The following is a 23,439-nucleotide window of genomic DNA, read 5'->3' as shown; positions in this document are numbered from 1 at the left end:
ATGGTGAAGCAGGGTGGGTACCACTGTCTGTCATGGTGGTAAGGAACCCCGTGGAAAGAATGGCATGTGAAATGGTGAGAGTGTTGGAGGAAGCTCTTCTGAATGAGGTGTTAATTATGTTGTGAATGATTAATAAACTCTCGAGGTCAGATTTCCTGCATTTCATGCTCAACAAGGTATGTTTGGAGAAAAAAAAACATGTTCGTATGAATGGATGGAACATTCAAAAGCCTGAAACAGTTATAAAATATAATGTTCAGATGGACAGATGTTTGGAAGCCGGGTGTTCGTAAACCTGGCACTGCCTGCATTTGGAATAAAAAATGAAGAGATGTAAAGATGTGTATATAAAACTATGAGTGGGGTATGCTTACATATTGTAAGCAATAACGAATCGTGTTTCCCCATTGTTTCGGGTCGCTCACCTGTATTTATTTTTTTCCCATTTATTCATTTTCATTTATTTATATTTTCATTTAAGGTCACTTTCCAATGGTTCTGTGATTTTTTTCCCGGTGAATCAGCTTAAATGTCTGTCGGCAAGCAAAATTTAAACTTTCTACGTCACCCGGAAGATACCGAACATGAATATCAGTCAGTCAGTGAGTCAAGGAGTGGTGAGAATGAGCTTTAGAAATGAGATCTGAAAGGAGCAGACAAGCGAAGACAACAGTGACGCCAACGACAATAGCGACATTTCTTTTATTATTCCCACAACCCTATTTATCCCTGAACTTACCTTTCCTTAAACCTGCTCTGTTTTAACCTGCAACCATTTACCCCAGACTATTCTTGAGAGGGAAGACATTGTTTGTTTCCGTGTTTTACAGTGGCACAAAAGTAAACCCCCTCTAAGTTCTGCTTTTTATTCCTTCCGTCCACCAGGCCAGGTTCTTTGCTAGTTCTGTATAAAGTACAAGACAAAACACAATCCAAAGTGAAAGCATATATTCGGAAGTTGCTGTGACAGCCAGTGTGACCACATCTCATTTTCATAAATGCCAAGGTGAGCCAATGAAAAAAGCCAAGAATTCACAAGGTTTCGGAAAAGCGATGATACGCCAAGAAAAAACGATAGAAAACCAAGACGCCAAGGCGAACAACGAATAGCCAAGATCTTGAGAAAAAAGTCAAGGAGTGGTCACACTGGTGACAGCAGCTACACATCTCCCCATAATCATGATTGTTTTTGCTCATGATATATTTTTAAAAAGACTATAAAATGTTTCTTTCACAACAGTGAACTATGATGGCATGAACTGTGAAGTAGATCAACTGGAGACATTTTTGTGTTGCATTATCCTCCATAAGGTATTGGATGGAATACTCATTTAGAGGTCCCACCCACAAAATATAAAACTGTGACCAACAACTTATGAGTTGGGAAGCAGTAGATACATTGAGCACTTGGGAGGAAAAGAAAACTATCGAAGTATGGATTGTAAAACATCAATTGCCAGCTTCAAACATAAGGCAAGCACTTACTTTCCGACGATGAAGAAATTTCAGCTTCGATAGCTGAGCTACCCTGTTGACAAACCACATGCTGCTGCTTCTACTGCTACTGCAGCTGGTGCTCTCACAGTTTCTGCTGCTGCTCCCGCAGCTGGTGCTGTCACAGTTTCTGCTGCTGCTCCTGCAGCTGGTGCTGTCACAGTTTCTGCTGCTGCTACTGTTGCAGAGGTTGTAACAGTTTCCGCTGCTGATCTTGCAGCTGGTGCTGTCACAGTCTCTGCTGCTGCGTCTGCTTTGTTGCTCCCCTTTTAGAAAGTGGATACCAGGTTGAAGTGTTCCATTGCTTTGGAGTTCCACTGATGCAGAAAATAAACAAACGTGTCAAAAAACATACTTGCAGCAATTTTTCTGCAATTTAACAGAAAATAATAATCATTGTAGTTTCCAGGACTCGATTTCCATGACAAATCAAATGACAGAAGCACCCTGGGTGTGGCAATAACCGACTGGTTAGGACATTGTTCAGTCTTTGGATGGAAGTTATAATACAGCTGAAGGCAGCAGGACGAAGGATTTGAATTTAAGGACTTCATCCAAGCAGTTTTCAAAGAATTGTGAAATCATCAATCGGATTATTGGGAAAACACCTAAATGGTTAAATTATGGAACCTCTGATAATGGTGTTAACCGACTTTTGTTTATCTCGGGTAATATGGTTTTTCTGCCTGGTTAGGTCTGCCACACCGGGTGATATCAGTCTACACATTATGTTTCACTCTTACCACCCTGAGCAAAACAAGGGATCAGCCCCAAAATGGTACTTCTGAAAGTTGTTGTACATTACCACCTAAAATCCTTCTTAAAGATGAAAAATAATGAAGATAAAAATAACTTGTGGCACAAACCATTAAAGTTTACAACAAGAAATTTTGGGGCACGAGGAGGCCATTCAGCAGATCATACCTGTGCCACACCAACACCAGATATGATCACCCATCCACATGCAACCACCTCCAAGTCCTGCCAATATCCATGTACCCCTCCATCTCCAATGTTTCTCGGTACCTCTCTAATTCCAAATGAAGCCTTTCTACTCTTTCTGCTGATACTATTTACTGGGAGACCATTCCATATTTTAACAATCTCTGATTGAAACACCTTTGCCTTACTTGAAGACTAAAGAAGGAAGAGAGCCTAAACTCTCCTTATTCTTTAATCTCAGGCTATGGGCCTGGTCCTATCACTGTTTTATTCTTCGAAAAAAACTCTTCTGCACTTAATTTGTCTATTCCCTGCATTATATTAAACATCTCTATCATATCCCCTCATAAAGTATTGTTACGGCTGTGGAAATTCGCCAACCACCATTCAGGTCCCGTAGGTGAGATAACTCTAAGTACATGTGTCGTTAGCCCCAAACCCGTTGTTTAGAGGGAATTTATGTGATTCATTCGGGCTGCGACGCTTTGAGTTAGGCATTTTTCTGTTCTATCTTTATTTTGAATCAACCGCCATAACCATCAAACCACCACCGATAAACCCTCCACCACCCTCACCTCTCTCCTTCTATGGCCATTTCCGCATCACCTGTGACACTGAGCGTCGGGCTGTCCTGGGCTCGTTCAGCGAAACGCATCGAGCCGCGAGTGCAAATCGCAGCCTTTCCGAGTGAAAATTCGGATCAGGAATGCTACACGCCCACTTCTGATCCGTCCAATTAGCAAGCGCGGGGCGGCTTGGCCCCGCCTCCAGGCGCGTCTGTGTGGAATCGAGATATGCAAATTCTAGGATCGGGGAGATTCACGCCCCTTTTCCTCCGTCCAAATCGGCAAGCGTGGCTCCGCCCCCGAGCTCATCCTGATCCGGAAATTTGCATATGCGTTCTCCTGCCGGCCTATAAAGCGCCGAGCGCACGGCAGAGAAGGGCAGAGAGTTTTGGCAGTCAAGTCGGGTTGGAGAGCAGAGTGGAGTCGGGAGGCGAAGGCGTCGAGGTGGTTTCTGCAGTCGGCTGAGGAGAATTGTGGGAGGAGGCCAAGGAGCTCGGGTCCGAGGCAGGGAAGACGGCGGTCGGCGACGAGGTCGCGGTGGGATCGCTCGTCGCGGGACCCAAGCCAGCCAGCCATTCGCCTCACCCAGGGCATCAACAATTTCCCCCCTTCCCCCGTGCTGAGATAGTGCAAAAAGGGGGCCCCGTTCCCACCCCACTCCAAGCGTGGTGCCAACGAGCACGCCAGGGGCATGGAGTCGGGGCACAGCGGCGCGGACATTTTGCAGCTTGCCCGCCAACGCGTCACGAGGACGCGGGTTAGACATTCCCGGTCTCGCGGACCTGGCCGCTCCTCTCGGTCCCGCGCACATTTGGCCTACAGGCCTGTCTGCGAGGGTGGCTTCCTTCTTTTGCTTGTGTGGAAATGGGTGTTGGCACCTGTCCGACAAGTAAAACTGTTTAAGTGTTGGCGTGTGTACGCGTTCGGTCGGTGTCAACTGTTTTCTTCTTGCCTTTGCTTTTTATGTATTCTGTATGGCTGTTTATACGTGCTTTCCGTGTGTCGCGTAATAAAATGCTTGTTTGTTGAACTGTGCCCGTTTCGCTTCGTCTTTTCTCCATTTGAATCTCCATCTTGCATCACGTAAGGGGTTCGTAGTGGGTTCAACATCCCAGTAATTAATCGGAACCGTCAAGGCCGACGATAACACCGCTCGATTATCACTTTAGCACGGAACAGACCGCTTCAGCGGTTCGTGTATGGAGTCGGCCTGTGGCGTGGTACGATCGCCCGGTTGACCATTCACGCAGGTACTTAGGTCGATCGAATTTGGCGAACAACCCTATCCTGCGCGGGTGGGCAATTGGCACGATCGTGGTGAGGTTAAACCCCCACCCGTGACTAGATCCCGGCGTTGTTCCGAGAGGGTCACGACTGAATTATACGTCTGGTGGGCGACGTGCCGCGATTCGAGTTACGTGGCCGTTCGCACGCCGGCGGGCGCGAATTCGCAACAATAGATATATATATATATATATATATATATATATATATATATATATATATATATATATATATATTTATACACATATATATTGTTGTGGTTGAGGAAATTCGCAAACCACCATTCAGGTCCCGTAGGTGAGATATCTCTGTAAGTACATGTGTAGTTAGCCCCAAACCCGTTGTTTAGAGGGAATAAATGTCATTCATTCGGGCTGCGACCCTTTAAGATAGCCGTTTTTCTGTTCTATCTTTATTTTGAGCCAACCACGTCTCAACCGCCATCACACAACAACCACCAACCGCAACGCCGCTTCACAACAACAACAACAACGCCAACAGCCATGACCTTTACCATCACGGCTCGCTCCCGTAAACATCGCATCACCGCCATTCCAAGCGTCGCCATGGCCATCACCGCCACAATAAACCCTCCACCACCTTCACCTCTCCTCCTTCTGCCGCCATTCCCGCTCCGCTTGTGGGCGCCGAGCGTCAGGCTGTCCTGGTCTCGTGCGGGACGCGCGCTGAGCCGCGGGTACAAAGAGCGGCCTTTCCGAGGGGAAGTCAGATCAGGAATGATTCACGTTCACTTCCGATCCGTCCAATCATTAAGCGCGGGGCGATTTGGCCCCGCCTCCAGGCACGTCAGAGTAGAATCGATATATGCAAATTTGAGGATCAGGGGAGGTTCACGCCCACTTTTCCTTCGTCCAATGGGCGAGCGTGGCTCCGCCCCCGAGCCCATCCTGATCCGGAAATTTGCATATGGGATCTCCTACACCACTATAAAGCGCCGAGCGCGGGGCGAATTGAGTCAGTTTCTGTTTCGGGCTCGGGCGAGTTGGAGAGGTGTGGCGGTGGCGAAGTGTGGCAGCAGCAGTCAAGACGGGTCTGGAGGAGAGTCGGTCTGTCGGGGTTCGGAGTCTGTCGGGGAGCTGCAGAGAGGGGAAGCCGGGAACGTGGTCGAGGTCGCAGTGGAGTCGCTCGTCGCGGGACCCAAGCAAGCCAGCTATCCTCTTTCCCCAGAGCATCAACAACCCCCCCTGTTTCCCCCCGCGCTGAGATAGTGCGAAAAGGGGGCCCCGTTCCCACCCCATTCCAAGCAGTGCCAACGAAACCCGCGGAGGAGCGCGGAGTCGGGGCACCGCCGCGAGATTTTGCGGCTCATCACAAGACGGGTAGGCTCCACGCGGTCTCGGCCCACAGCCCCGTCTGTCCCCTTGTATTTGAGGGTGGCCCCTTTTCTTTTGCTTTTGAGTATATGTGTTGTCGGCGCCGTCTGTAAAGTAAAACTGTGTAAGTGTTGCCGTGTGCTCGCGTAGTCGGTAGTAGATCTGCATTGTGTTTCTTTTGTTGCAATTGCTTTTGGTGCATAATTGTTGTGTTTCTTTTACATTTGCTTTTGGTGCATAATTGTTGTAATTGTATATGTGTGCTTTCCGTTTGCCGCAGAATAAATGTGCCTTATGTTGAACTGTTTTTCCCGTTTCGCTTAGTCTTTTCTTTAATTGAATCTCCATCTTACTTCACGTAAAGGGTTGGTAGTGGGCAAAATACGCCCGATAATTAATCGGAACCGTCGAGGTTGACGATAACACCGCTCGGTTATCCCGATAGTACGGAACGGGTCGCTTAAAGTGGCCCGTGTCCGAAGTCGACCTGCGGCGAGGTGCGATCGCCCGGTCTACCCACCGTGTGGGTACTTAGGTAGGTCGAATTTGGCGAACAACCCAATCCCAAGCGGGGGGGGGGGGCGATTGGCACGATCGTGGTGAGGCCGAAAGGCCCACCCATGACTAGTTCCCGGCATTAGTCCGAGAGGGTCACGACGGAATTGTCCGTCCGGTGGGCGACGTGCCGCGATTCGAGTTACGTGGCCGCTCGCACGCCGCGGGCGCGAATTCGCAGCAATATATATATATATATATATATATATATATATATATATATATATATATATATATATATATATATATATATTTATACATATATGAAACATTTTCAGTTATCCATAGAATGAGAGATTGGAACGTGGAACAGCTCAGATAGAGGTTTTGAATAAAATCAAAGTCAATCCCATGAGACTCAAGAAGTTCTGGTTTTGCTCACAATTATTCATCAGTGTCAGAGTCATCAGTGGAATATACTTGGGTTTGGATGTTTTCACATTGTTCATCGTCCATGCAAAAACAAGCTTCTGTACAGATCAAGCCATTTGCTTTGCATCGGCACAAGTCATTCCGCCTACATGCAGACTTTTTGCATTTGCATGAAATGAGCTCTCGAATGGCAGTTGGTGCAGGTGCTTTTGACATGAAAAGTGGTTTTAGTATGCCACTGACAAGCTCCCAACCGTGTCCAGCAGGTGATGGCAAGTTCTGAATGGCACAGAGTGATTTCTTCCAAATATATGCTTAAAAATTGGCCCTCTCAATATGATGCCCAAGACTGTTTGATGTTGGTGGCAAGTTCTCATTTTGTTTCTGCTTTTGGCAGAATAGGAAATGTCTGGTATAATCAGCTGTACTGTAACCATTTTTGAAATACAGTGCACAAACCAACTTTTCACATGAAGCTTGACACAATGAAGACAGATTGAGATTCTCTCCAAGTCGAGACAAACATTGTTGATGCTCATCAGATGCTTTGAGCAAATTCAATCCTTTTTTGTTGCCAATTCCAGAGAAGGCACTGGTGCTGTCACATCCAGTCAATGCGTGGAATCCAGGAAGAGCAGCACACATGGATGGACCAAAATGATTTGCTCTTGTATGTATTGGCAAGCAGCATTGCTTGTCTTTTGTACCAGTTCTGAACCACAGTTCAGGACAATACATGGATGAAAAGAAGTCAGCACTTTATACTGCCACATCTGTATCTGGTGATTGTATAACCACTCTATCATGATCCTGAGAGGCATGAAAGGCATGCAACATCATGCGTGTATCTGCCTCTTCATGATCAGAGTGCAGCTCATCGAGACATTCAGAATGACCTAATGTGAGCCTTGCAAGCCTCATTGGATCACAGAATCCTCCAGCAAGAACAACTCGCTTGTCTGGTGGTAATGTAGCAGTACATGTGTTAGTCCACCTCTCACAAATAAAATTTGTAAGGTTGGCCTTATTGAGAGGATTACTGCACTCATGAATTTGTTCCACTGGGTTGGTATTGGAGTGTTTTCTCCAGCAATATTTATTTCCAATGATGAGGATGATCCCCGTTTCAAACGTGTCTGCTCTTTGATCGAATCCTTCTTATCATATCGGTCAAAGACTATGTCAATTCGTTTGCAGTCATTTTAGTTCAGTGCTTTTATAAATGCTTCCCAATATTTAAGTGCCAAAGCACCGAATGTTGTCACTCCAACAACCTTGATCATTTTCACCATTGCTATGGCATCTATTACAAATGCAATCATTTGTGGTGGCTCTGAAATGGGGAATATTAGAAAAAAAATAGATCATTGGAAAGTAAACAGGTACAGTATTAGTGTTGGAGATAACAGGTACGTCTTGTCTACCAGTGATGTTTTCACAATCTGGTCTGTGGAAATTGATCAAGACAAAATTGATTGACCACATTATATTAAGAATGTTACCATAATCTTGCAATAAAAATTATTAATATAGTGAAACCTCTTTTGAGAAGTCATCCAAAATGTCACAAAAGACTGACTTTAGAGAAGGGGTGAGCACGAGCAGTCTGTTTTCATGTAAAAGTGCCAGTGTAGCCAAAATTAGGTGGCCCTTCAGGAGAAGGTGGTGGCTCATGAGAGGGACCTCTCTATAGGTTTCACTGTATTTGCAATACATTTTACAGATTATCATAAACATAATATAAAAAGAGGATATAAGATCATTTCAATTTATATTTCAGGAGGATAAATCCAACTTTAGTACAATTAACCGCTCATGAATATTGCCATACAAACTTGTTTTCTGGTTGAAGTGCACATGATGAATCTGGTTGTGGTTGGAAAAATCATTAGAAAATGTGTTTTTGGTTCATGCTATTATGTTATGATATATTAAACACCATGGATACACATATATCAGCTAACACATGTATAAAAAAACATTAAAACTCCTAAAATTGCCTTTCGCGAAAATGCATACAATTGTCACCTCCACTTGGTATGTTTTAACCAATTTTGCAAATTACTTGTACCACAATTCATGACCACAACAGGCCTGGGTAGGTTGCTAAGGTATTTTTCAATCTGAAAAAAAAGACAAGACAAATAAGTACTGTATGGGCTACGTCATCATGTTGGACCTGGGTAATGCTCCTGGACTATTGTGTCTCTTGCAAGCTGGGTTGCTTAATGTAACACGAGATTACAAACAATGAGAGCAAGCCATGGTGCACAAAATCTGGAGAGACATCCATTTGTGCCAATGAATAAAGAGGGAAAAGGTAATCATGCCCCATGTGGTGTGATTGTAACATGAAAGCTCTTGATGTTAAATCAGTGCCTTGTCACAAGGTCTTCGATTGAAACAGCAAATGTCGAAAACAGATAAAGTTTCGTATGTCTTGATTAAAGATGCATGTTCCAGAATTTGTTTTTTTAAGTCAGCTTTTCACTTTAGTTTAACTTGTGATGTTCATGTTTTGGGACGAATTGCTGATTGTGAACAGTTCAAAGAACAAATCTCTTTACTGGTCTCCATTGTGAATGGAGAAGCCTGAATCAAAACCCTGTTCATGGCTCAGTGACTGCCATGCTGAGGTTTCCCTCTGCATGAAGCATCATCTCCAAAGTGTTCTTGTCGGAAGGCATTGACAAAATATGAAGAAACTGATTGATGTCTTTCAGTGACACAAAGAAAAATTAAACTTTCACTCATTTCGTATCAACATGTGTTACTTTCGATCTGTTTGTCCTTTTTTTTTTTCTCCAAAAAGCCGACACTGAAAAGAAAACCAACCCTTTGAGATTAAGCCTTACGTAAAAGTAAACAAATCTTTATTACCTGTCTTGACTGAGCAGCTTGCCTTTTTTGATGGGGGAATGAAAGAATGATCAAACTTGTTCTACAAGAGAAGGCAGAATACATATTTTTTTAATCAATAAAATGTTATGGTGAAAAAGATTTAAACTTTCAACATGTGCCTATTTTGAGAAAAGCATTCCTACCATTGCCTCCGCCTCATGCTTCTCCTCCACCTCATCCTGCTCATTTTCCCATTCAGAGGACTCCAACCATTCAGGCTCCTTCTCCCACTCAAGCAACTCCTCCCACTTATTCTCATGATGTTGCCTCATATCCCCCTCCCCATCATGAAAGTCTTCCTCCTCAAGCTGCCATTGAAGAGAAATGTTTTGTTTTGGTCCTGAAATGCTTCCATGGGCTTCTTTCTGCAAAACAAAATGTTTTATGTAAACGAAGAGCAAAACAGAGTAAAATGTAAATTTTCAATTCAAATTAAAATCTCAAAAATGCAGGTACAAGCATCTAAAGAGAGCTTCCAAGCAGAACTCTTGGAGTGGCAAAAAATACTTAATATACTCCTCACAGTGACTGTTTGACCGCTGTTGGAGAAACTCTTCTGAAATTTTCTAGTTCGGTCATTGTGCCAATATTTATGGAATGCAACATTGTCACATCTTTATACATTCTTTACCTTGACCGAGGCTGGTGTTGGCTTAGCGGTTAGGGTGGTGGCTTGGAATCCTAGGGTCCTGAGTTTGAGCCTCGTTGGCCACTGAATTAATACGAGAGGATTGACTCAGCCTGTCATCCTTTTGAGGCCGGCGAAATGAGCACCAGTACACTGGTAATAGGGGCACTGCATCAGCGGCATAGCCGTGCCCCTAACCAATGATGCAACCAGCAGCCAAAAAGGCAGCACACGATGGGAAAATTGACCTGTTTGGTCTCCCACCTCCCCCCCCCCTTCTCCCCCAAAAGACATTGATAAAATGTGGCCCCAGGTTCAGATCCCATGAATAGGAGAAAACTCGTCTTTATGAAGACTTTATTAGGATATTTAACAACAACTTCAGTGCACATTAACCCGAAATTGCATCAATGAAGGTGAATATGAATTTTTTTTTCAAACTATATTCCCCAATACATCATCACTGCGATGATAATTATGTAAAGTGTTCCCACAGTAGTATATTTAACAAGGGAGGGTAAGACTCCCCATGCTAATGGCATGCAAGGAATCGTCGTCGAGGGAGACACAAAAAGTTGTCCCCAGTGTTTTATCCTCACAAATGATCATTATAAGAAATAAAATATACCATCAGAGATGGGGAATCCCCCACCATTGAATGAAAAAGGTCATACATATTCCAGATAATGATGGAGGTGAATTGGAAACAAGACACCATTTGGTCATCATCTCGAAAAAGTTCCCCAGGGGTGAGGAACGTAGTAACCAAAAATAATTGAAATCAGATTAGCGTTTTTCCATTTATTACAAAAAACATTTTTTTGAAGATGGCCACCCAGTCGGCCATCTTGGATCCGGCCACGCCCAAAATCAATAGGTTTCTTCCTTTTCAGGTCGTACATGTGTGACCCAAATTTCAAATCGATATGGCGAACAGTTTATGAGTGATCACACTCACAGCTATAAATGTTGATGCCCGGACGGACGGACAGCCGGACGACCTGGGTGACAACAATATCCCCCTTCCGCCACACAGCGGGGGATAACAATTGAAGGAATAATTACGGGCCTACATTAGGTAGTCAGCAGGCCTGTTCCCCCACCCTCTTGACACCCCTGCACAAGACCCATTATTTTCAGAAAACACATGCACCATGATAACCATTGAGTTTATTATCTCATGGCCCACTATCGACTCCTTGAAGAGTGCTTCCAGTCCCCAAGTCCATGTGTTTCCCGGACCCACTGCTGAGCTTAGCTAAGCACGTTGAATACCAACCCCTTCTTCTGCCTGCCAAACTCAAAGCTTTGATGCTTCTGCACATTATTGTCTGCCTGCTCCCCCTCACCACTGTCAGAATGCTAACCTGATGTGCGCTGTTGATTAAATCTTCCACAGGTCTGCACATCTAAAGAAAACAAAACACGAATGTAGAATTACCTCTCGAGGAATATTCGCATCAAAAAATCCATCAATTGTGTTTGCATTCTCGGAAAGCTTGAAACCCAAAGGCCGATTTTCTTGTCAGGTCAGGTTCGATCTGTGACCTGCTACAGGTACCATGTAAACCTGTACTAACCTGTTCCATGGTCGGGTTGGCGCGACTAAACCGTCTCCCCCACCAGGTTTTTCTGGTGAGGAGGGTGTTTGGATACGGACACCCAGCAGGATTAAAAACAAAACCTGTCAAAGGGCGGAGGAGCTCCTTGTGAGCCAACGGCCATCCATATCTAGTGCCCAACTGTGTCTGCGGACGTCCTCCTGCAGTTGGGTCACTTCTTATTAGGAGGTTGGTGGCAGGATTTGCACTCCGACCACCGTAAAACCCTTCATTCCGCAAAACGCAAAAACGCAAAAAAATCTGAAAACCCACTCCGTGGGAGTACCTCCTGTGCAGCTTCCCTTCGCAGGGCAGCTCACCGGATGACGGGATTGGGGCAAAGCCTTCGGGACCCCAAATCTTTGATAGGAGGGAAACCACGGGGTAACATCCCTGGGTCAGATTGCGGGAGAGTGTGTCGGAGTGGTGCTGAGGTGTCGTCCACCAGACGGCGGTCTCCTTGGGTTAACCTGAGGCGGTCCCTTAGGGTGGGTGCCTGGAATGTCCTATCCCTAAGAGAGGATGATCACCTGTCTCTGTTATCAGCTGAGCTCAAGCGTTTGGACATCGGGATTGCAGCTCTCTCTGAGGTTCGGAGACCGGATTGCGGTGAGATAATGGTGGGTGGCTACACCTACTATTGGTCTGGTCGCTCTGATGGTTACCATGCCCAAGGAGTTGCTGTAGCTGTGTCAAATAAGCTGACCCCAATGATAATTGAGGTAACACCGGTCAACGAGCGTATTATGAGATTAAGGATTCGTCACTCCTTAGGTGTCATTTCCCTGGTCTCTGTTTATGCTCCGACTGAGGTGAGTGATCTCACCGTGAAGGATGCATTCTACGCCACACTCGAGTCTGTGGTTGATCAGTGCCCCAGACGAGATACACTTCTAGTCTTGGGGGATTTCAATGCATCGACTGGAACTGATAGGGACGGTTATGAGGTGTGTGTTGGTCCCCATGGGTCAGGAACTATGAACCAGAATAGCACTAAGTTCCTTGACTTTGCAAGAAGTCATGGACTCAGGGTGGCTGGTTCATGGTTTCAGCGCCCACAAGCTCATCGCTGGACTTGGTATTCCAACGCTGGCGGTGTGGCAAAGGAGATTGACCATGTCCTCATTGACGGTCGTTGGAGGATGATCCAGAACTGCAGGGTCTACCGGAGTGCTCAGTTCCTCAATACTGACCACAGGCTTGTTGTAGCAACTCTAAAGCTGCACCTTAAATCCTGGAGAATGGTACCATCCCAGCCGAGGCTGGATGTTGCCAAGCTCAGGGATGAGAGAGTAGCTGAGGAGTTTGCGAACAGGCTGAGTGGACACTTGGGGTTTCTGGGTGCTTTGGGGGGTCCTGAAGAGTTGTGGAGCGCCTTGAAGACCACCGTCCTTGATGTTGCCGGTGGATGCCTTGGAGCTCACCGCAGGGCAAAGAAGAATTTTGTCTCTCAAGGGACACTGGATACCATTGACCAGAGTCGCAGGGCCAGGTTGAATGGCAGAGCTGAGCTGTTCAGGGAGCTGAGGCGTAAAACTGTACGTGCACTGAGGGTGGACAAGGAGGCCTATGTGCGAGGAATCTGTGAGGGGGTAGAGCATCACCTGTGGACAGGTGATTCTCGTCCCGCTTACAGGGGAATTCGCGCATTACGTTCATCCAAGCCCATCCCTCGGAGCACTACAGTTCGAGCAGAGAGTGGTAGGCTCTTGACAGAGGAGTCTGAAGTGAAGGCCCGCTGGGCCGGTTAATTTGAGCGGTTGTACCAGGCTGATCCCCCAACTGTCGAGTTGGACGTCAAGGGTGTTACAATCCCTGTTGCTGACCCTCGAATCAACTGTGGTCCACCTACGCTTGTGGAAACACGGGCTGCGGTGAACCAGTTGAAACGGGGCAAAGCTCCAGGGATCTGTGGCATCCATGCCGAACTTCTCAAGGCTGGTGGAAATGCTGCACTCGTGTCGTTGCATGCAGTTTTGTGCTCTGCCTGGAACACAGGCATCATCCCAACTGACTGGAAGAGGGGCCTTGTTGTCCCTCTCTGGAAAGGGAAGGGTGATCGCCAAGACTGCAACAACTACCGAGGGGTGACGCTGCTCTCAGTGCCGGGCAAGGTCTTTGCTCGGATAATTCTCGATAGGGTTCGCCACCATCTGCTTGAGCACCAGCGTCCAGAGCAGTCAGGCTTTACACCAAAGAGGTCAACGATTGACCGTATCCTTGCACTTCGTGTCCTCACCGAACGCAGACGAGAGTTTCGGCAGGGGCTGCTTGCAGCCTATGTTGATCTCTGTAAAGCGTTCGATTCAGTGAATCGGGATGTCCTCTGGAGGATTCTTGGTCTTCGTGGGGTGCCACCAAAACTGATCGATCTGATGTCTGAACTCTACTCTGGTACTGAGAGTGCTGTGAAGTGTGGTGGTACCATCTCTGACTTATTTCCAGTTGTTACTGGAGTTCGTCAGGGATGTGTACTTGCCCCCACACTTTTCAGCACTTGTATGGACTGGATTTTAGGGAGGATGTCTGAGAGATCAAGCTGCGGTGCGTCGTTTGGGAATGTCAAGATCTCGGACCTTGACTTTGCAGATGATGCAGTCATCTTTGCGGAGACTTTAGACATCCTCTTGGGGGCCCTCGAGGTGCTGAATGAGGAGTCGGAGCCGTTGGGATTACGGGTTTCTTGGGTCAAAACTAAGATCCAGGCTTTCGGTGACATCTTGGATGCTGCTGTCCTGTCTGTGTCTGTTTGTGGTGAGGATGTTGAGGTCGTGGAGAGATTCACTTACCTTGGCAGTGATATTCATGTCTCTGCTGGCTGCGAGTCAGAGGTCAATAGACGTCTGGGTCGGGCCTGGGGAGTCATGGATTCACTGGATCATGGGGTGTGGCGCTGCCGGTACCTGTGCGGGAGGACGAAAGTCCGAGTCTTCAGGTCCTTGGTACTTCCAGTCTTGCTCTATGGGTGCGAGACTTGGACTCTGACCAAGGATCTGAGACGGAGACTTAATTCCTTTGGTACCAGGTCTCTTCGGAGAATCCTTGGCTATCGCTGGTCGGATTTTGTGTCCAACGAGCGGTTGCTGAGAGAGACTCGGATGAGATTTGTTACCTGCATAGTCCGTGAGCGTCAGTTGCGGCTGTATGGACATGTGGCTCGTTTTCCTGACTCTGATCCTGCTCACCAGATTCTCTCAGCGAGGGAGTCTCATGAGTGGAGGAGGCCAGTGGGTCGACCACGTGCCTCATGGTTGCAACAGGTTGACCATCATCTCAAGGAGATGGGGATGGGCCTGGCATCTGCCTGGGGGATGGCCAGACGGAGGCCCCTGGAGTACCGGCGGAAAGTGGACGCAGCGACGTGCTGTTCTGGCACATGCTCCCATACCTGACCTGACCTGACCTGATTAGCAATTGAAGGAAGCACAGACTTTGTTGGTATCTGCAAAGCAAGTTAAGCATTACAATAGACGAGAGTAGGACAGTGATCAAATGATTCAACATGACAGAAAAAGTGAATTGGGAGAATGAGAGAGATTAAAATAATTGCAACTGCAAAGCAACACCAAGACCTCAAATTAATGAGCATGACATGATCGTGGCTGGGCTATCATCTTCTCTCAATGAATTGCCCAGGTCAGGCATAACATTCAACAATTTAATTTTGTGAAAACAGAGCTGTAATGAGGTTCAGAACACTGATGATCAAACTTTACTCTGGCAATTGGCAACAGTAATCATGGATGTACATCTTCCAATTCTGACACTTGAGCTCTTCAGGTACCCATCAACAGGGAGGAGTTGAAGTTGAAAAATATCGGAATAATGATGCATCCTGAGATGCTTAAGTTGGTGGACCCTTTACGAACAAACAACTCTGCACTTCCATATGTGAACCAACTCATCATTTCTCATCAAGTTATCAGTAACCTGCACAAAGGTCGAATGATATGTGGAAACAAAAAAAACCAGTGAACCACGAGAGTTTCAACGCTTTTTTGGAATCACTTAATAAACTCTCAAACAGGAAACAATTTAACAACATTAAGTGCTTTTTATGTGGTGTATTCAGCAAAAGCAAATCTATTGCTGGAATAGCAAACCTGAGTGTATGTGACAATTCCAGTTTGGTGAGCATGTCCATTGAAGTACAGGTTGTGGACAAAAAAATGGAAACACCAATATAAAGTCACTTAATAGGGCATTGGGCCACCACGTGTGTCCAGTCCGGCCTATAGGTGCTGTGACATCGAGTCCATCAGAGTCTTGAATTCTGCAGGAGGGATGCGACACAATTCTTCCACGAGAAGGTTATCAACTCACACCTATTTGATAGAAGTAGAAAACACTATGTGAGGTATCGTTTCAGAATGTCCCATAAGTGCTTGATTGGGTTTCGATCTGATGACTGAGAAGGCATGACATATGGATAACATCAGTGTCATGTTCGTCAAACCATTCGGTGACCACACATAGTCTGTGGATGGGGGCATTGTCATCTTTGAAGACACCCTACTCAGCAGGAAAGAAATGCTGCAGCATTTGGTGAAGATGTCTACTCAGTACTATTAAGAAGCGATGGACATTGAACTTGCTTTCTTAGGGAATGACTGCACCCAAAAATGCCAGGAAGATTCGCCCCACAACATCACAGAACCACAAGACCCCTATACTGTTGGAAAAAGCACTCAGGGTTGCAGAGATCTTTCGGTTGGCGCCATACGTGCACTCATCCATTTGTCGACAATGTGGAGAAGGACGATTCATCTGACCATCTCACATTTCTCCAATACTTGGTAGTCCTTTCCTCTGCTTTTTTCACCACCATACTCGCAGATGTGCATTGCCAGGTATGATGAGAGATTTGTGCACTGCAACCCGACTATGGTATCCCAGTCTGTGGACTTCTCAGCAGACCGTTTTTGATGAAACTGGCTGCTCACTCCCCAGGTTGAAACTTACAGTCAATTGATCTACAGTTGCTCGCCTGCTTTGCCTTGCACCTCAAATTCATGCATGGACATCACGATCCTGCAGTATGTGCTTCCGCCCACTGTTGCCCTTTGCTGATGATGTGTTTCCCTCAGAGAACTTGGGCCACACCTGTGTTGAAACAGTTGCTCTTCATATACTTGGTGTCACCCATTTACACAGGTGTTTCCATTTTTTGTCCACTACCTGTAATTTTAGAAAGAGTTTTCCATGGCACAGGAAAGTTGAAATATGCAAAGTAAAAGCATAATTCACTGTGAAAGATTTGTTTCATTGAAAAAAACAAAAAAACATGACACTGTGATGATCTTTCCATCCGCCACTGAAGGATTGATTTTAGTGAAGATCCAGATCCATATCCAGATAAGAGAATTATTTGGCATTCTTTCCCATTGTGAGATAGGGCCGAAACTATATATAGCACAATATCTCAAAAGGTTACAGATGGATTTCGACAAAACTTGGTGGGCAGGTTGAATGTGTGATGAGAACAAACCAATTTGATTTTGATGAAGATTCAGATCTGGATCCAAATACCAATTTTTTTTTTAATTCTTCCACATTGATAGAGAAGTCAAAACAATACACAAGTACACTGCACAGTACAACACGATATCTCAAACAGGAATGAACGGATTATGACAAAACTTGATTGATAAGTTGGGGAGGTAAAAAAGAACAAGTGAATGAGATTTTGGTGAAGGTCCTGATTCAGATTCAGCCTATCATTGGGATACAAAACGTAAACTGTTCAGCCTGGTGGAGGTATGCGCTCTCCTGAGTGCCATTCTCGTTTGAATGATTCTTCACCATTCACCAACGATATAACATATCGTATAGCACGATATTACGAAAAGTTATGAACGGATTCGGATGAAACTTGGCGGGCAGGGGGAGTGTCTGCCAAGGACGACTTGATTCGGGTTTCAGTGAAGGTCCGGAGCTGGATACAAGAATTTTTAAAGCGATTCTTCACCATTAAGAGATGGGACCAAAAACGATAGAAAAGCATGATATCTCAAAATGTTGTGGACAGATTAGGACGAAACTTGGGAGACAAGTTGGGCGTGTGACAAGGTGAAGCAGATTCAATTTTGGTGAAGATCTGGATCCGGATACTGGAATTTTAAAGTGATTCTTCACAATTGAGAGATGGGGTAAAAACTATTTATGGCATGATATTTCAAAAAGTTGGACTGATTATGGCAAAACTTGGTGGATGAGTGTGTAGGTGACCAGAACAAGCTGATTAGATTTTGTTTCAGGTCTGAATGCAGATCCGGCCGATCAGTGGGCAACAAAACGTAAAATGTTCGGCTTGGCTCAGGTATGTGTCCCACCAAGTGCCTTTCTTGTCTCCTATTTGTTTCTCGAGTCCGAGACAACTCCCAATCCTGTCATGGTGGCTCCCCTACCCACTGATGACTTTTACTACTCTCAGTAAACATCGACCCCTTATCCTGTCACTCTGAAAAAAAATTTGATGCTTCTGTGAGTTATCATCTGCTCACTCACAGTTCCAATTTCATTCTGATAACCTCTATATATATACATATATACACATATATATATATATATATATATATATATATATATATATATATATATAATATATGGCATATAAAAACAGTACGCTTCTTGTTTGGAATGATTTTCATTTTTCCTTGACTGCCAGGCAGGCAAAAAGAGTAAAAATACTGATGTCCTTGATGTTGCCGGTGGATGTCTTGGAACTTACCGTAGGGCAAAGAAGAATTCTGTCTCTCAAGGGACACTGGTTACCATTGACCAGAGTCGCAGGGCCAGGTTGAATGGCAGAGCTGAGCTGTTCAGGGAGCTGAGGCGTAAAACTGTACGTGCGTGATGGGTGGACAAGGAGGCCTATGTGCAAGGAATCTGTGAGCGGGAAGAGCATCACCTGTGGTCAAGTGATTCTCGTCTTGCTTACAGGGGAATTCACACATTGCATTCCTCCAAGCCCATCCCTCGGTGTACTGCAGTTAGAGCAGAGGGTGGTAGGCTCTTGACAAAGGAGTCCGAATTGAAGGCCCGCTGGGCCGGTTACTTTGAGCGGTTGTACCAGGCTGATCCACCAGTTGTCAAGTTGGATGTCAGGGGTGTTACTACAACTTTTGATGACCCTCCAATCAACTGCGGTCCACCTTCGCTTGTGGTAACACAGGCTGCGGTGAACCGGTTGAAATGGGGTAAAGTGCCAGGGATCTGTGGCATCCATGCTGAACTTCAAGGCTGATGAAAATGCTGCACTCATGTTGATGCATGCAGTTCTGTGCTCTGCCTGGAACACAGGCATCATCCCAACTGACTGGAAGAGGGGCCTTGTCGTCCCTCTCTGGAAAGGGAAGGGTGATCGCCAAGACTGCAACAACTACCGAGGGGTGACGCTGCTCTCAGAGCCGGGCAAGGTGTTTGCTCGGATAATTCTTGAAAGGGTTCGCCACCATCTGCTTGGGCACAAGCGTCCAGAGGAGTCAGGCTTTACACCACAGAGGTCAATGATTGACCGTATCCTTGCTCTTCGGGTCCTCACCGAACGCAGACAAGAGTTTCGGCAGGGGCTGCTTGTGGTTGTTTCTGTCCTTTATAACATCCTTAAAAACAGTACGCTTCTTGTTTGGAATGATTTTCATTTTTCCTTGACTGCCAGGCAGGCAAAAGGAGTAAAAATATTGTCTCACACTCTCTGCGAATATGCAGTCGGGACAAGTTCAGAGCTAAAGTACAGTCATGACAAACTTAAGATTCGTTTTCCGATTCATTTGTTAAAAAGAAACATTAGATTTATATAAGTTGTTCTTTGATCATAAACTGATAAGACAGAAAGAGGGATGGATGATGGACATGAACCAATTTCTTCACAACGATGTTCACTTTGCATGCGTGGGGTAATTACCTTTTCACGAAAAGCATTCATGTATGGGGACCTTTTCTCCCCACACGGCTTCAGAACCAACGGCTGAATGGCCAGAGGAGGAAGAGTCCTTTTTGTGCGTTTCTGCCTGTTAAAAATTCTGCTTGAAAAATTGTCTGTCGTTGGTTGCAACACTCACTACCGAGTTACAAAACTGCCTCTGTCAGCAAGGTCAATGCAAACATTGTTCGTCAAATGGGTTTTCAGTGCTGAGCAGCCGCACACAAGCCGAAGATCACCACGCGCAATGCCAAGCATCGGCTGGAGTGGTGCAAAGTTCACCGCCATTAGACTCAAGAGCATAAAAACATGTCCTCTGGAGTGATGAATCACACTTCGCCATCTGGCAGTCTGACGGACGAATCTGGGTTTGGCGGATGCCAAGAGAACGTGACCTGTCCGAATGCGTTGTGCCAACTGTAAAGTTTGGTGGAGGAGGAATAATGGTCCGGGGCTGTTTATGATGGTTCGGGCTGGGCCCCTCAGTTCCAGTGAAGGGAAGTCTTAACGCTACAGCATACAATGATATTCAAATTGATACTGTACTTTCAACTTTGTGGAAACAGTTCGGGGAAGGCCCTTTCCTGTTTCAGCACGATAATGCCCCCGTGCACAAGTGAGGTCCATCCAGAAATGGTTTTTCAATATCGGTGTGGAAGAACTTGACTGACCTGCACAGAACCATACCTCAACCCCAAAGAAAACCTTTGGGATGAATTGCAATGCCGACTGCGAGCCAGACCGAATCGCCCAACATCAGTGTCTGACGTCACGAATGCTCTTGTGGCTGAATGGAAGCAAATCCCCGCAGCAATGTTCCAATATCAAGTGGAAAGTCTTCCCAGAAGAGTGGAGGCTGCTGCAGCATCAAAAGGGGGACAAACACCAGATTAACGCCCATGATTTTGGAATGAGATGTTGTTCGAACAGGTGCCCACATAATCTTGGCCATGTGGAGAATATAATAAATAGCAGCAGTTGCAGCATGACCACCCATTGATCCCATTGTCTCGGGTCGCTCACCTGCATTGACCACAAGGCTGCACTTATTTTCAGATATTTTCATTGGATACTTTCTGACGACTCTGTGATCAGTCAGTCAGTCAGTCAGTGAGTGGTTAGAATGAGCTTTATATATTGAATATATTTGCATCACAAAGAAAATAATGAATTTTGCATCATTTATGAACAGAATGAGGTCATGTTAATGAGGTAAAGAAGAAATAATCTGTCATAGTGTAAGAATGTGCTCTTTCTTTGAAGAACGGGAAGTAATGAGTTGGGGAGGACAGAGGGGTGGCAGAGGAGAGATTTGGGAGAGAGAGATTTCGGCTTTGAGGGGGTTGGGGCAGCTGAGGACTTGTGGTTGGCTGGAGGGGAGGTTGATGACTTTGTCTCGTGGTGGGAGATGATTTTATCAAGTAACTGTTCTTTGCATAATCCATTCATGTCACATTTTACAATTCACATTCCTGCTGGTATAGCAATACTTCTTGAAGCAATAGAACAACACTGAATATAAAAGGACGTATATAAAACCCACAATTAACAACCACCACACCCAGCATGACAGCAACAACAACTACATGTTGTAAAATATCCATTTTCCTTTGTTTCACTTCATGTTACATCCTCATTTGACTCACAGATAGACATGCAATATGTTTCTGAAGTACAGCATGCTGTCTTTGATTAGACATGTCAGCGAAGTTACGGGCGAACACGGCGATTGACAACGAAAAGTTTACTCTATCCTCGTCATGGAAATATTCCATGAGGGTACGATAGTTAGTTCACAGCATGCACAGTCAGTTTAAGTCTTTCATAAACTGGCTGGTCAAGTGTGATGTTCAACTGAGACCGACAGGAATTTGGTTGGAATTAGACAAGGATGTTGACGAAACCGAACAGTTCTTTGTTGAGACACACCAAAGAATCTTATACGTCCACCACTAATGCTCGCAATGAGTGTATTGAGCTCAACATCGAGCAAAACCCTTCCTGCGAAGCCCCAGTCTGACAGAAATAAACACACACAAGATCAGTGCAAAGGTATGTGCACTACTTCGACACCACCCCTTCAAATTGACAACTCATAATCGTAATGAATCCAATCACGAACAAGTAAATTGAGAACAACAAAGAATCAACCACTTTGTGCATTCAAAGCAATTTCCACCAAATTATCCAAGATAATTTTTCCATTCCGAAATATCAAGATGAAATCCCAAGAGGGGGCTTTAACAAGACTTACAAGTTCACCAAATTATATTTGAAGAAGTTTGCAGAAGGGACGAACTCAATGTGTGGACTTTCTGACCTGGATTTCTTTCAATGGCAAATCCTCCCTTCTGGATTTGGTAATTACTCACCTCCCTGCTCATGTCTCTTGGTCTTCCTCCAATCCATTTGGTTCATCTGATCATGTGCTTGTGAGAGTCAACATGTCTCCAGCTATTCTCAGAGAGCGACGTCATCTCCACCAAGTCGGGCAGTTCACCCAGGTTGACTAGCAAGGACTGCAAGCTGCCATCTCACTTCAGGACTGGTCTTCTATACTTGCTGCCCCTGATATTTACTCAAAACCTGCTTTCGCTTATGCCTGGGAATTCTGGGAATTTGTCCACATAAACCTGCTCTCTCTTATGCACAGATTCATCCCATCTCATCTGCAGTTGTCATACCCAACCTCCCACCAATGATACTCTGAATCCTGCTGGAAGGCAGTTGCCATGTCACAACTTGCCTTCATTTTTTGGAAGGGAAATCCCAACAAAGGTGATCTCAGCTTGTTCCACAAAGTCTGCAACATGCGTGAAACCACTCTCAGGAGAGCTCAAAAACAACATCTGTCCAATAACCTCAAGATTGAACTTTCAAACTTGTCTTCCTCCTCCAAAACCTTGTGGCACGTTGATCAAGCTTGTTTCTGGAGTATACTCCCCTCCATCCCTTCCTTCACTTGAAAAGGCACCGCAGCCGAGTTGTTGTCCCCTCTTTCTTCTGTTATGTTTTTTTCTCTTTCTGCCTTCACAAGCTTCCTGTGTACTAAAAAGTAAGATATTGTGGCATGAAGTGTGAAGTAGACATTTCGTATTCTGGCATTAATTGTGAAGTCGACATCCTTGTACATCATGATACATTTATGTGCATTTATGGTCCTCCATGAGGCAAAAATGCAGAAATCGTTGATTTAGAAGTCTCACGAAAGCAAACATTACAAACAATGAATTGGGAAGAACAGCGAATGAGCACGAAGGAGGAAGTGAAAATTATCCAACACGTGTTGCAAAAACAAAATTAGTTTCTCAGTACAAGAGTGGTTGTTGGTGGAAAACTCACCTTGTTTAAGTGAAGTGTTTTTAATTTTTCCAGCACACCGACCTCCTGCCTGTACAGCATTGTGCTGTTGCTGCTTCTGCTGCTGCTTCTGCTGCTTCTGCAGCATTCTTCATCATACGCAAACTGGTCATCTGAATCAAATTGTTCAGGGCTGTGGTTTTCAACTGAAGGTGAAAATGGATAAAGGTCTTGTACAAATTCATCTACAGCCATTTTGTTGCTGCATAAACAATGGAAATATTAAATCATGATATATTATCTGTTTGCATGAGGACCGAAAAGGCCGAAATGCCTCTGTGGTTGTGATCTCGTGACGAGTACAAATAATTTACATCAGTTGAAGATTCAAATCCAGCTGAAGACAGCAGCATGAAGGAAATGAAGTCCAACGATCGAGAAACCAAGCTTATCTTTGCAGAAGTACCATTTCCCAAATCATATTGTTGGAAATAAAACCAAACTATCTCAATAATGACCTTTATGGTGGAGATGAATG

At 45.3% G+C, this 23,439-nt stretch overlaps 1 protein-coding gene across 12 annotated transcripts in view; it reads right to left on the bottom strand.

Annotated features, from left to right (window-relative positions):
* The window catches only part of LOC147027283 (uncharacterized), a 171,395-nt gene that overhangs the window by 79,856 nt on the left and 68,100 nt on the right, over positions 1-23,439 (bottom strand). For all 12 annotated transcript variants that reach the window (XR_015058768.1, XR_015058764.1, XR_015058762.1 and 9 more), the window contains 4 exons: positions 22,944-23,107; positions 9,592-9,813; positions 9,428-9,488; positions 1,486-1,811 (listed from right to left, as the gene is read on the bottom strand). Coding sequence is in view for 4 of the 12 variants with exons in the window: in XM_085883544.1 (XP_085739670.1) it covers positions 1,486-1,811; positions 9,428-9,488; positions 9,592-9,813; positions 22,944-23,107 (773 nt within the window). In the remaining 8 variants the exon portion in view is untranslated. The remainder of the gene's footprint in view (positions 1-1,485; positions 1,812-9,427; positions 9,489-9,591; positions 9,814-22,943; positions 23,108-23,439) is intronic.

The sequence above is a fragment of the Eptatretus burgeri genome, chromosome 5 (assembly GCF_056783735.1).
Source record: "Eptatretus burgeri isolate ZD-2024b chromosome 5, Ebu_testis_v1, whole genome shotgun sequence".
In the NCBI taxonomy this organism is placed as follows: Eukaryota; Metazoa; Chordata; class Myxini; order Myxiniformes; family Myxinidae; genus Eptatretus; species Eptatretus burgeri.
The sequence above is the reverse complement of the archived record's forward strand: the minus strand, read 5'-3'. Positions and strand labels throughout refer to the sequence as shown.